Raw genomic sequence first — 12857 nt, 5'->3', positions numbered from 1 at the left:
AGAAGAAGGACCACTCAAGTTTGAAGCCAAGTCCATAACACAAAGCCATCCTACCTGCCCAGACCTCGTACGCCTCAGAAGACTTTCTGTCCCAAACTTGGAATGGCCTTGATTCCTAAAGCTACCCAAACCCTTTTTGTTTGTCATTCAACACCAAAGAGGAAACTTCCAAATTACTTTTTACATACATTATAGAATTTGAACCCTAGCCTTCCTTTACAAGGAACCTGGAAAAATCAGTCTTTGCTGTGAGTTACAATGGTTCCTCCTGCTATTTACTCTTCTGCTTTGGTATGCTTGTCATTCTCCGCCATGGCAGGTTATTACACTCCAGAAGTCTTGCTTAGCACAGTTGAGCTTCTGTAGGTTCTACTCCTGGCCCATCATCTATACGCAGGTTACTCAAACAATGCACAAGAGACCCATCCAAGGCCTGGAGACTGGGAGAAAGGATCAGTGGTCAATTATAAGATCACTACAAGACAGTATTTTTTTGTGTGGGAGGGGAACAATCACCTGGCGGGACTTGGAACTTGACCTCAGAGAATTGAAACAGGGTTTACAGAGATGGGGAGGAGAGCACGGCCTTTGGAGGGCACGCGGCATAAGCCTGGGAGAAGACGGGGTCCACGTGGAGCCCAGGCTGAGGGCAGGTGGAGGGCTTTCTCCTGGCATTGGCTTAGAGCCCCTGGAGCCGTGAAACTGCTGGCACAGGCCCCCTTCTTTCACATTGGTTCCTGAGCCAAACTGACTCCAACAACCCTGCCTTTCAGGCAGTAGGAGCCTTGGAGGTTGGAAAGTCGGCTTCCCCATCCCAACCCCCTTCGTGCAGTGAGGAGATTAGCTTCCAGGGCTCAGGCTCCCCAGGTGTCCTGGCCAGCAAGGGGCAGAATCAGGTGTGTGTGGTGAGCCCACTGGCTATACTGGGGTCCTAGAACTTGTTTCCCAATAAGACCTGGAGTGAAGGGCTTAAAGACAGTCCCAAAACAGTTAGTCCATCTCCTAGAAGGTGTGTACTCCAGAGACATTAGAGGATTTATCTCCATGGGTGGACCCCAGGATCCATTCAACTAGAGAAACGGGAATCATGGGTATTAGCTGTTAAGAAAAGAGACAAGATGGCAGACATTGTTGCACAGTGCATAAATCACCACTTGGGATGGTCACATTCCTATTGGAGTGCTCGTTGGAGTGCCAGTTGCTCTGCTTCTGAGCTAGCTTCCTGTTAATTCATCTGTGAAATGGCAGATGACTGTCCAAGTAGTTGAGTTCCAGCCATCCATGGGGGAGACCCGCGTGGGGATGCTGGCTCCGCCTTTGGCCTGCCCTAGCTTTGGCTGCTGTGGGCATTTAAGGTATGGATCTCTATTTCTCTCTCCTCCCACCCTTCCTCTCTATCAGTCTGCCTTTCAAATAAGAGAAATGAAGGAAGAGAGAAAAAGGGAGAGAGGAAGACAGAAGGGGGAAAAAGGATGACAAAAAGAATCCAGATGTGTGGAGCAGCCCCAGGTGAGTCAGAAGAAGCCAGGCCAGGAGGACGGACAACAATGCTACATTTGGGAGAACTACGATTTTTTTTTAAAGATTTGTTTGTTTTTATTGGAAAGTCAGATATACAGAGAGGAGGAGAGACAGAGAGGAAGATCCTCTATCTGCTGATTCACTCCCCAAGTGGCCACAATGACCAGAGCTGAGCCAATCCGAAGCAAGGAACAACTTCTGGGTCTCCCACATGGGTGCGGCATCCCAAGGCTTTGGGCCGTCCTTGACGGCTTTCCCAGGCCACAAGCAGGGAGCTGGATGGGAAGCATGGTCACCAGGATTACAACCAGTGCCCATGTGGGATCCTGGCGCTTGCAAGGTGAGGACTTTAGCTGCTAGGCTACCACACCAGGCCCAAGAGCTAGGTCTTATGAATTATGCATCAGGGGATGCTGATAGTCCCCTAATTTCAAGAAAATCAGTGGAACACATCTGACCCAAACCACACGGAGCGAAAAGCAGGTGGTAAGGGATTGTGCTTGAGGCAGTTGGTGAACTTTTACTAAAAGAAAGGTGAAAATGCAGAAGCCATTAGACATGGACAGCACTATGGAGAAATAAAAATACATAAGCCAAGCCAGGGTTGCTCGTGCAGGGAGCTGCCATGCCAGCGCTAGGTATTCTTGGTGATTCAGCTGTCTTAATGAATTGCTCCTACATCCTTCACTGAGGGGGACACTGAGGACCAGAAAGACTGGTTGACTCAGGCTCTCACAGCTCACTTAAACCAGACCTGGGACTTGAATCCAGGCAGTCTCATTCCAGAACCCGTGTTCTTCGTTATTGTTACAATTAGTTCAAGTTTTGCTTAGACTCTCTCCTTGTCTTTCTGGGTTTGAGCACAAGCCTGAGTTTGAGAGTAAATTGCCCAGCATGCAATAGCAGCAATGCCTACTCTTATGGTTGTTTCTTGGCATAGGACGCAAAGTTTCTGATAACACAGTGGGAATCCCAAGACTGTGCAATAACAGCTGAGACAAAAACGCAACAGAAGACCAACCATGAGTGGTCTCTGGAGCTAACCAAGAGTCATTGTGATCTTTAGGAAGGTGTACAACGGACAGGAGGCATCAGGCAAATCAGGCACACAGCAAATGTACAAAAGAGATGTTGCTTCCCGAGGCTTTTGGTGCAGGGAGGAAGTGCTGAGATCCTGGCTTCTCTAATGATTCTTTTTCTCCTTCCCTCCTCAAGTGTTGCCTAAGTAGAGCCGAGGCCAGACGAGATGCAGCCAAAGTGGCCCTGATCAACTCCCTCTTCAATGAGCTGCCCTCTCGCAGGATCACCAAGGAGTTCATCGTGGAAAGTGTTCAGGAAGCCGTAGCTTCCACCAGCGTGAGTATGAAGAAGTCAGGGGCATTTGGGCCCTGGTACTATCATCATAAGTGAGCCAAGTCTTCCTTTAAGCATTGGACAGGGACAGGCATATGACACAGTGGTTAAGTCTCTGCCTGGGACACCGACATCCCATATCCGATGACTGAGTGTGTGGTTTGAGTCCTGGCCACTCTGCTTCCCACATAGTTTCCTGTTAAGATGCACCCTCGTGGGTAGCAGAGGATGTCTCCAGTACCTGGTTCTCTGCCACCCACAGGGGAGACCCACATGGGTTTCAGCCCAGCCTAATTCTGGCTATTCTGCAGCTTTGCTGCATGAACCAACAAATGGAAGCTCTCTCCCCATCTGCCATTCAGTTCCCCTGTCTGTGTCTCTTTCAAATAAAATGAAAAAAAAGAAGTTTTAGCAATTTTAAACAACAGAAGTTAAATTTTTACTCAGTACATCCTTAATTTGCAACAGTATAATTGGCTTGAAAATCATGGAAAGTGGACCAGGCTTTGTGGTGCACCGGGTGCAGCCTCCGCCTACAGCCCAGCATCCTTGATGCGCGCAGCTTTGCGTCCTAGCTGTGGCACTCGCGATCCTGCTCCCTGCCTCCCCTTTGTCTGCAACTCTGACTTTCAACTAGAACAAATCTTTTTTCTTAAGGAAAGAAAAAATAAAGAAAGCCATGAAATGGAAACTCGTTCCCCTTGCTACATCTCAAGACCAAGCTGAAACCTCCCTGGGTTGTGATTCATTGATCTCTACTGCCAAGTGGCTCACTGGACTCACCTTAACGGGTTGATGTGAATGTTTGCTTTGTGAAGACCACACATTCCCTTAGGGTCCCACAGCTCATGCAGCTGGATACTATCTTAGTAACAAACCAGCTCTACTCTCCTTAAACTCAATGAACGCTAAACTTTCCCAGGTGCTTGCTGAAAGTGCCCGCACCCCTGCTGGAGCAGGGACCCACAATCTGTACTAGAAAGAAACACTAACTTTCAATATAAGAACAGTTGTGCAGCCAATATGTACCAACAAAATGATCAAGGTTAATATCCTGAGTGATGTGTTTCTTATTTATAAAACAGTCGCTTTTGTGAAAGTCAGAGTGATAGAGAAAGAAGGAGAAACACAGAAGAGATCTTTTGCTGGTTCATTCCCCAAATGTCCACACATCTGGTGCTGGGTCAGGTGGAAACCAGGAGCCAGGAACTCCAGCTGAATCTCCCAGGTGGTGACAGAAGGGGCCAGTGCCCAGTACTTGGACCATCTTCCACTGCTTTTCCAGGCCCATTAGCAGAGGCCGGGCTCAGAATTGGACCAGCAGGGACTTGAACTGCTGTTCTGATGTGGGATGCTAGTATTGCAGACAGCAGCTTAATCCACTGCTCCATGGTGCCAGACTCATGGATATGATATCCAAGAGGCTTTGACAATGTCTACAAGAGACACGGTTTAATGCAAAACGCTTTTAAGAACAAAGAAAGCGGACATAGAATTTTAGGTAGCACATGTTGCCAACCAGCTGGAATGGGATCATTTGCCCAGTGAGTGCTCTGCAACTGTAACCTGTAAAATTCCCTCTAAGCACAAGCCGCGGAGCAGGTCTGCTGCAGTGCCTCTCTGTGAACTCACAGTAAGAACTGGGCGTTACCCAGATGGCCAGGCCTACTGCTAATAGGACATCCCCTCCCTAAGAAACTTTGCTCCCCTGCTCTGGACAGAAGGACTGTCATTCAGAACATTGCTGATAACAAAGGAGACGCTATCATACCGTCAGTGGCCCCTTCCCCTCGTACATGCCTGTATCGTTCAGAGGCGAGGTGGGGAGGGGGCAGGCAGAGGAGAGCGATTGATCGGGCAGGGAGAAGCCGGGAGCTCTGCTCTGGATCTGCTCTGAGGATGAAAGGAAGCTTTTATTTTCCGGCCCTGTAAATTTCAAGTGCTTTTGAGGAAAAGAAGTTAGGAAAATGACGCCTGATTTATAGAAGTGTGGAATCTACTCAGGAGCAGGGAGGGGCCCTCCGTGTAAATGTAATTTATCATTTTTTCATGGCAATTTCTAAGGGAAGCGAATATATATGGCCTGCAGGCTCCTGGATGGCATTCCTCCGGGCTATTTAGAAAGCCAACGTAAATATTTCAGCAGCAGTGTGTTAATGTGAGTGCGTCCAAAAGCGATAAATCTGCTGCTATCTAATGCTGGCAGTTGGTGGTTCAGTCTCACACACTCACCCTTGCCCACCTTCCCAGGAAGCTAAGACCGTGGGATCTTGAAGGGTAGGCACGAATGCCAAGCCAGGGCCTCAGTTAAAGTCCCAGGCTCACACCACACAACCACACGGATAGACAAGTTTATTTCTACCCGTCACCCACCCACCTTGTTTCCTAAAGAGAAAGTGGTCTGGGAGTGAAAGAATGAAAATCAAGATCCATGACTCCAGCCAGATCGCCAGCATGTTATGAAAAGCTCCCCTTAAGAATCTTGGCAATAAAATATGACGGGTCCGTGCAACTGGTGAATTCTGTCTTATGTGAGTTCCGTGATCTCGCCTCGTGAATACTCCAGCTAAAGCAAGGTCAGTGTTCCAAGATTTCAACCATCGGCAACGAAGGCAGCCTGGCAGGCAGTCACATGGACCACACAGTCACCATCAACCAACATTCTGTGCAACAATCTAAGGATTTCTGTTTTGGGATAATTGTTTTATCAGTCAATATAAAATAAGCTAGTACCCTCTTTTGTTTTCTTATTTTTCAAAATTTTGCTTACATGAAAGAGTTATAGAAAGAGAGGGAAAAACAGAAAAAGAGAGATCTTTCATCTGATGGTTCACTCACCAAATGGCTATAAAAGCCAGGGTGGGCCATGCTAAAGCCAGGAGACTGGAATTCCATCAGGGTTTCCCATGTGGGTGGCAAGGGCCCAGTCATTTGAGCCATTTTCTGCCACTTTCCCATGCAGATTAGCAGGAAGTTGGATCAGAAGTGGCGTAGCCAGGACTTGAAGTGCTTCTCACATAGGATGTTGCTCATCTGAGGGTCACAGGTGGGAGCTTAACTCACCACATCACACACTGGCTGCTCAGCTAATGGGCCAATCAAAAGATTGAAACGAATTTCAAAATTCTCTTAACTCTGATTCTTGCTGAGATATTAAGATTTTATCTAAGACAGATGGAGACTTGTACAATAGTCACTTGTGTAGGGGAATAACCCTAAGCTGCATAAAGCCCATGAATTTATTTGGCCTGGCCCTGCAAAGGCAAACTCACGTGGGACTCAAAATTCAATAAATCTGCACCAGGCTAATTTTTAAGCTGATAATTTTGTATGGCCCACAAATGATGTTATAAATATCCTGATGGCTCTTGGCAGAATAAAAAGGCTCTCCATCCCCAGCTTGGCTAACAATAGAAGACTTACTGTGCGGCCTTGGGATTACTTTGTGGCCACTCAGAGAAATGGAGGAAAAAACAGTGATGTTTCTTTTCTGCTTTCCTTCCCAAGGGCACTCTAGATGATGCAGACGACCCCGGCACAAGTATCGGAGCCTACCACTACATGTTGGAGTCCAACATGGGGAAGACCATGCTGGAGTTTCAGGTACCACCCACTTTCCTGTCATACCTCAACTTGGTCATCACTCAATCCAGAGGCCTGGGAGGAATACAGCACTCATCACTAACAGCTTCTGTTCCAGTGACCTAGTGTTTAAGACATTCACCTGTCTGGAACACAGCACATTGTCCATCTCTCTTTTTTTCAAGATTGTTTATTTATTTGAAAAGCAGAATTGCAGAGGGAGGAGGCAGGAACAGAGGAGGGAGAAAGAGACTCTTCTATCTGCTGGTTCACTCCACAAATGGCCACAGTGGCTGGGACTGAACCAAGCCAAAGCCAGGAGCCTAAAGCTTCCTCCACATCTCTCACATAGGTCAAGGGGCCCACGCACTTAGGCCATCTTCTGCTGCTTTCTTGGGCACATTAGCAGGGAACTAGATTGGAAGTGGAGCAGCCAGGACTCAAACTGGTGCTCATATGGGATGCTGACATTGCAGGCAAAGGTTAAACTCACTATGCCACAATTCCAGCCCCAGTTGTCTGTCCTTAACCACAACCCAGAAGGCCAAAATTGATAAGCAAATGAGGCACAACCTTTGCTTTTATGATGCCTTGTTTATATATAACAGAGAAGAGAGGAAAAGCATAGTCCAGCTGCCAGGATAGAGCTTCCCCCTTGCACTATAGCAAACAGTGTGACCTGTTGCTGGCTACCTTCAGGTTGAACAAGTTGAAATCTCCTCATCTTGGTGAGGGATGATATTGAAATGCCAGAAGCTATGGGGTGGCTTCCCAGACACTTGTCTCTAACCTGGCAGTGAAAATGGCTTTTTACCCCTCTCCCTATAACAGTTTGAACTCAGAAAAAAGTAGATGAGACAAGTGTGGCACTGGGGAAAAAGTATTAACTTTAGGAAGCACAGCCTTCCACCTGCCACCTAGGAGTTTGCCGACTCTGAGGTTTGTTTTCTCATCTATATGATCAGAACAGAAGTGTCTGGTTTGTAGACGTCAATAACGTGACATTTACAAAGTAAGGACCATTGTGCCTACCCCAAAGAAGGAAAGTATTTCATTCCGTCCTCCATGTCCATGAAAAGAATCGAGTACCTCTCTAGTTGTAAAATACACATTGCCTCTCCCAGTTGGCAGCAGCCTATGTGCAATATGGGGTAGATCTTTTCGGAAAAAAACAAAGGGGGTTCTGAAGGAGACTGGCTTGGTTAGTCTACCCTAGATGGGAAGGCAAGACTGAAGCAAAAAGAAATTCCTGGAATTCCTTTTGAGTGCTGTGCAAGGCACCGCTCATCATGCTTGATACTGCTTCACTCGCCTGGCCCTGGGCTGCGTCTTCCGTAGGGTCTGTGTATTGGCCTGTGAAATCATCATTTGCACCCTGCTGTGGTGATGCTCCCTACGCCCTCACTCTGGGGACAAAATGAGGGCCGGGAATTCCAGTCCTCCTTGCTCCTGCTCCTCCCCAGCAAGCAGGAATACTAGCTCCCCAAGAAAATCCACCAGGCATGTCCTTCTTCCCTCTGGGATCTGGCATCACTGCTCAGAGCCTTAGCTCAAGGCATCAACTCATGAGTACACCTAGTAGGAACTGAACACAGGCAGTTGAGTCCCTATGGGAGATAATGGATGTGGCTTTGCCTCTTGCAGTGCACCACCATGGCATATGCAAGCATGGCTGGTGTGTCCTCCCGACTGCCCTAGGGGGGAAACGTGATCCGCCTCTGCTTACCTTCACTACGTGGGAGGGATGCTGGGTGCCTGTGGTCTGGGGGGAGGGATGCAAGCAGCACTCGTCCCTGGGTCTTGTCAAGGTCAGGTTCTAGGCCAACTTTGACTGAAGCTGGTTAATATATTTATTCTGAAGCCTAATGCAATCCAAGGCAGGGTTGTTTATTTACATCTTTGCTAAATTCTCCAGGTCGCCTTTTAAAACCTCATCCCATAAACAAATTTCCTCTTAAATCCATTCTCTTGGGTGGGGAGATGGTGCCCACCTGTTTTTCAAGTTCTCCATTTACAGTGTTTGTTTTTCTTATTTCTGATGAATCACAGAACCAAGCCAGTCTCCCAGACACAGTCCCGTAGCAAGGCAGGGCGCGTTTTCTTCCCACAGAGTAGCTGGAAAGTCAAACATTGCTTCCCACAGGAGGTAACCCCCCCCCACCCCCCCCCAGGCCAGTGGGACAGAGCTCAGTTGTTGTCCCTTTAAATGGAATGAATGACAAAACGGACCAGCAAAGCTTCATTGAAAAGGAAAGAAAACAGCAGCTCAATTCCCCAATCCATTGTTTTTAAAGATGGATGTATTTATTTATATGAAAGGCAGAGTGACAGAGAGGGGCTGGGAGGAAGAACTAGCTGGCCGAGTGGCCACAACAGCCTGGACTTTGGCCGGCTTGAAGGAAATCAGCTTTTAAGGACCAGGCATTTAGCCTGGGTGGTTTGGACATGGGCAGCCTACCTGGAGTGCGTGCATTCCTGGCTCCAGCTAAGGCAGACCCTGGGCCTAGCACTGAGAGCTGAATTAATTGGACACCTGCCACCTCTAAGGGAGACTTTGATTATGTTCCCAGCTCCTGGGTTGGGTTGGTCCAGGCCCAGCTGTGGCAGGCATTTAAGGGGGAACAGTGGATGGGGATCTCTTTGTGCCTCTATGCCTTTCAGATAAAAACATTTTAAACAAAGAAAGATGTTCATCATTATGTTAGTGTGAATACAGGAGAGGGGAAAGGCAGAAGGGTCCAGAAGCCTGGGGTATCTGGTTTGTGAAAAACCTTCAAAAGTTGTGACCGGGCCCAGGGCGATGGTCTAGTGGCTAAGTCCTCGCCTGGCAGGATGCGGGCTGCTCCACTTTCCTTCCAGCTCCCTGTTTGCAGCCTGGAAAAGCAGAGGAGGATGGCCCACAGCCATCCCTGCACCCATGTGGGAGACTAGCAAGAAGCTACTGGCTGCTGGCTTCAGATTGGCTCAGATCTGGTCGTTGTGGCCATTTGGGGCATTTGGGGAGTGAACCAGCAAATGGAAGAGCTTTCTCTCTTTATCTCCTTCTCTCTGTATATCTGTATATAAATTTAAAAAGAAAAGTTGTGATCGCAGCGTCTTTTTGACTTCCCTGATGTATCGAGGCATCAGAGGGACGCCTTGTCCGGCTCTCGCTGATACCCATGCCTGCTTCAAAGCCACTGAGAGTCCACGCTCGGGTTTTGCAGGAGCTGATGACCATCTTCCAGCTGTTGCACTGGAACGGAAGCCTGAAGGCCCTACGTGAGACCAAGTGCTCCCGACAGGTGAGGTTTCCCTGCGCAGGGCCCGCCACCTTCCTCGGGGCTTTCCTTCATCAGCGTCCCTTTCAGTGTGGCACCCATTCATTCCCAGCAGCGTGCACTTACATCTCGCTAACAGTCCAGCTGAGCCAGGGACTAGCAGATAGATCCACTGAGAAGAAGCTGACTGGGCACACGACTGAGGGGGCAAGCCACTCCTGAGGCAGGTGGCGTGGGGAGCAGTGCAGCAGACCCAGGGTCCACTCCATCTGCCTGACACCCTCACGGAGACTGACGGAGTTCTTGGTCACCAGCTTCAGCATAAGCAAGACATGGCTGTTGCAGCCATCTGGAGAGGGACCAAGCAAATTGAAGATTCTCTCTCTCTCTTTCACTCATTCTAAATTAATCTTTAAAAACCAAAGTTCTCCCTTTTTTTTGTGCACCTACCCTGCCTACATAACCTTTGTGCCAAATTACAGACTCGAGAACACACTCCTTCAGGAGCCTTCTCCCTGGAGGAAGGCAAGGTGGGTTGCGTTGGGATGATGGTCCCCACTGCTGCTGAAACGACCACAGAGAGGAACAAGCACTCCAGCACTCCATTTGTGTTGTTGTTGCTGCTGCTTAGACTAATTTGTGGTGGGGGTTCTTCCTTATTTTGGGTGCCAGGGTCTCACTATTTCCTCATTTCTCCTGAAAAGCACCTTCACACCTCTCAATAGCAAGTGATGTGCAATTGGTGGTTTCCATCGCTGATACTCTACAACCCATCCCTCGTATCCCCACCATTAGATGGAGGAAGAAGTGGATTCTCTGAGGATTTGCTAACAGTACTTTGGTTGAGGAAGAAAGCCTCTATCGGTTAGTAACATGAGGGTGGCTCATGTGCAACAGCTCACGGAGTCTGTGACTGTGCTTTGCTTAGAAAGTCTGGCTTTCGAAATGTCAGAGACAGAAAAGAAATGAGTAGTTGACATTGGCGTTGCCTGTTTTTTTTTTTCCTTTTTTCTTTGATTTTACAAAAGCCCTTTGAAATATGCCCAGTTGGTTATAAACACTTTTCCATGGTTGCTTTTAATTTGTTAAGGTCATAAATAAATGCCATATGTTCTTGAAAATAAAAATAAGCAATGCATCCATGCCAGCCGATCCAATGGGCACACATAGATAGGACTGCTCTACTGTGTGGGCAATGTTCTCATGCAAGAACTGACAGGTAGAGTTTAAACTTTGGTTTTTTTCCCAAATGAAGATATAGTGTGAAGTTATAAGTAAGATACTACTACTAATAATGTCTGCATTCCATAGTAGATGTGTAGAGTTCTTTCTGTAGTTGCCATGAGCCCAGGGGACCGTCATCTTCCTCAAGCATTCCCCACGGGGGTGCAGTTGGCTCATTGGCTCGCCTGGCTGGAAGCCTCATCCCCAACCTCTGACCAAAGGCTTCCTGCTTTCTGCAGCGGCTGAGCCCAAACTCCATTCTGCCCAAATCCGTCTGCATTGTTGTCCTCCACCCGCTCTGTGTCGCCAAAGGCAAGGATGTGGGTGGAAAGGCTCCAGGAGTCAATGAGATGCTTTTCCAGACAGCTGTTCTAGGAACACATTTTCAAGGAAATACTGCTATTTCCTTACAGAGCTGTGTGCTGGATATGGTACAGAGTCCCTGCTGGTGGCACCCTGGGATTCAGCTTTATTTGACCAGCCTAGTGCTTCATTACCTTTGATGAACTGTATCATAGGGCTCATCTGTCTCCTCCTCTCTGTTATTTAAGATTTGTTTGTGTATTTATTTATGTAAAAGTCAGAATGACAGAGAGAGAGATTCCATCTGCTTATTTACTCTCCAAATGGTTGCAACAACCAGGGCTGGACCAGGCTGAAGCCAGGAATTCCATGTGGGTCTCTCACAGGGGTGGCAGGGACTCAAGTGCTTCAGTCATCATCTGCTGCCATTCAGGCATATTAGCAGGGAGCAGAAACAGAATCCCAGTAACCTGGACTTGATCCAGACATTCTGATATGGGATGTGGGCATGTCAAGTAGCAGCTTAACTTACTGCACCCAACACCTATGCTTGTCGTAAAATTTCATTTCAGAACACCAGAGAGGTTTGACTGTTGGAAACCTCCCCTGGGTAATGGGCAGGGACAAAGTGGAAGGCCACACACCCCTTACTGACACTGTGGACTCTGTTTCTTGGCTCTTAGGAGGTCATCTCCTACTATTCCCAGTACTCCCTGGATGAAAAAATGCGCAGCCACATGGCCCTGGACTGGATCATGAAGGAGCGGGAGTCACCAGGAATTCTTTCCCAGGAGCTACGAATAGCCCTGAGGCAGTTGGAGGAAGCCAGAAAAGCTGGACAAGAACTACGCTTTTACAAAGAGAAGAAGGAAATCCTGAGCTTAGCCCTGACTCAGATCTACAGCGACCCTGAAGCATCCTCACCCAGTGATGACCAGTTGAGCCTCACAGCCTTGTGTGGCTACCACTAGCAAGGCCGGGTCCCCAGTGTTCCAGGGATGTCAGGCTCTGACATCAGGCGGCCCACTAGAGGGGCACAGAGGCCTTAGCATGGTTAGCAACTGCCTGCAGGAGTCTGCATCCTCCCCACCCCTTCTTTCCACAGAATGGGAGAGTAGTAGAACTCCTCCCAGCCCCAGCATCCCACGCAATGCATGTTTCTCCCATTGCACTCTCAATAGCTCCACCTCTCAGGTTGGAAGGATGGAGACAGGATTGTGTGGAAGCAAGTCTGGCTTCCATCAGAAGTCTCGTGACATGTGCCTTGCTAGATTATAAATGGTATTTCAAAGAGCGAGCTGGTATAGCAACCCCTCCAAAAACAGCAGCCAGGACTAGGGAAGTAGTGTGATAGGCCCTTTTGAAATTACTTGGGATCAAATAAGGAGTATGAATTTTTTTCTTAAACACATGAGAGTCAGAAACTGTTCTTAGGATTTGTAAATTAAGTGGTACCTCACACTCTACTAAATATAACCCAAAACCATGGCGGGGATTTTACCCGCACATCCAACTATCAAAGCTCTTAGAGCAGTAATAATATGAAAATTCTAGCTGCTGTTGTAATAACAATTTTTAAGACCTACATTCCTCTGTGTATAGGAATAAATGACA

General features: G+C 47.9%; 1 protein-coding gene across 1 annotated transcript in view; it reads left to right on the top strand.

The window, feature by feature from the left end:
• Positions 1 to 12629, top strand: part of LIX1 (limb and CNS expressed 1) — a 42756-nt gene extending 30127 nt beyond the window's left edge. The window contains exons 3-6 of the mRNA XM_004586188.2: positions 2737 to 2877; positions 6382 to 6477; positions 9663 to 9740; positions 11927 to 12629. Coding sequence (XP_004586245.1) covers positions 2737 to 2877; positions 6382 to 6477; positions 9663 to 9740; positions 11927 to 12214 — 603 coding nt within the window. The 3' untranslated portion in view covers positions 12215 to 12629. The remainder of the gene's footprint in view (positions 1 to 2736; positions 2878 to 6381; positions 6478 to 9662; positions 9741 to 11926) is intronic.
• The last annotated feature ends 228 nt before the right edge of the window (positions 12630 to 12857 follow it).

This window comes from Ochotona princeps, chromosome 28 (assembly GCF_030435755.1).
Source record: "Ochotona princeps isolate mOchPri1 chromosome 28, mOchPri1.hap1, whole genome shotgun sequence".
In the NCBI taxonomy this organism is placed as follows: domain Eukaryota; kingdom Metazoa; phylum Chordata; class Mammalia; order Lagomorpha; family Ochotonidae; genus Ochotona; species Ochotona princeps.
The sequence above is the reverse complement of the archived record's forward strand: the minus strand, read 5'-3'. Positions and strand labels throughout refer to the sequence as shown.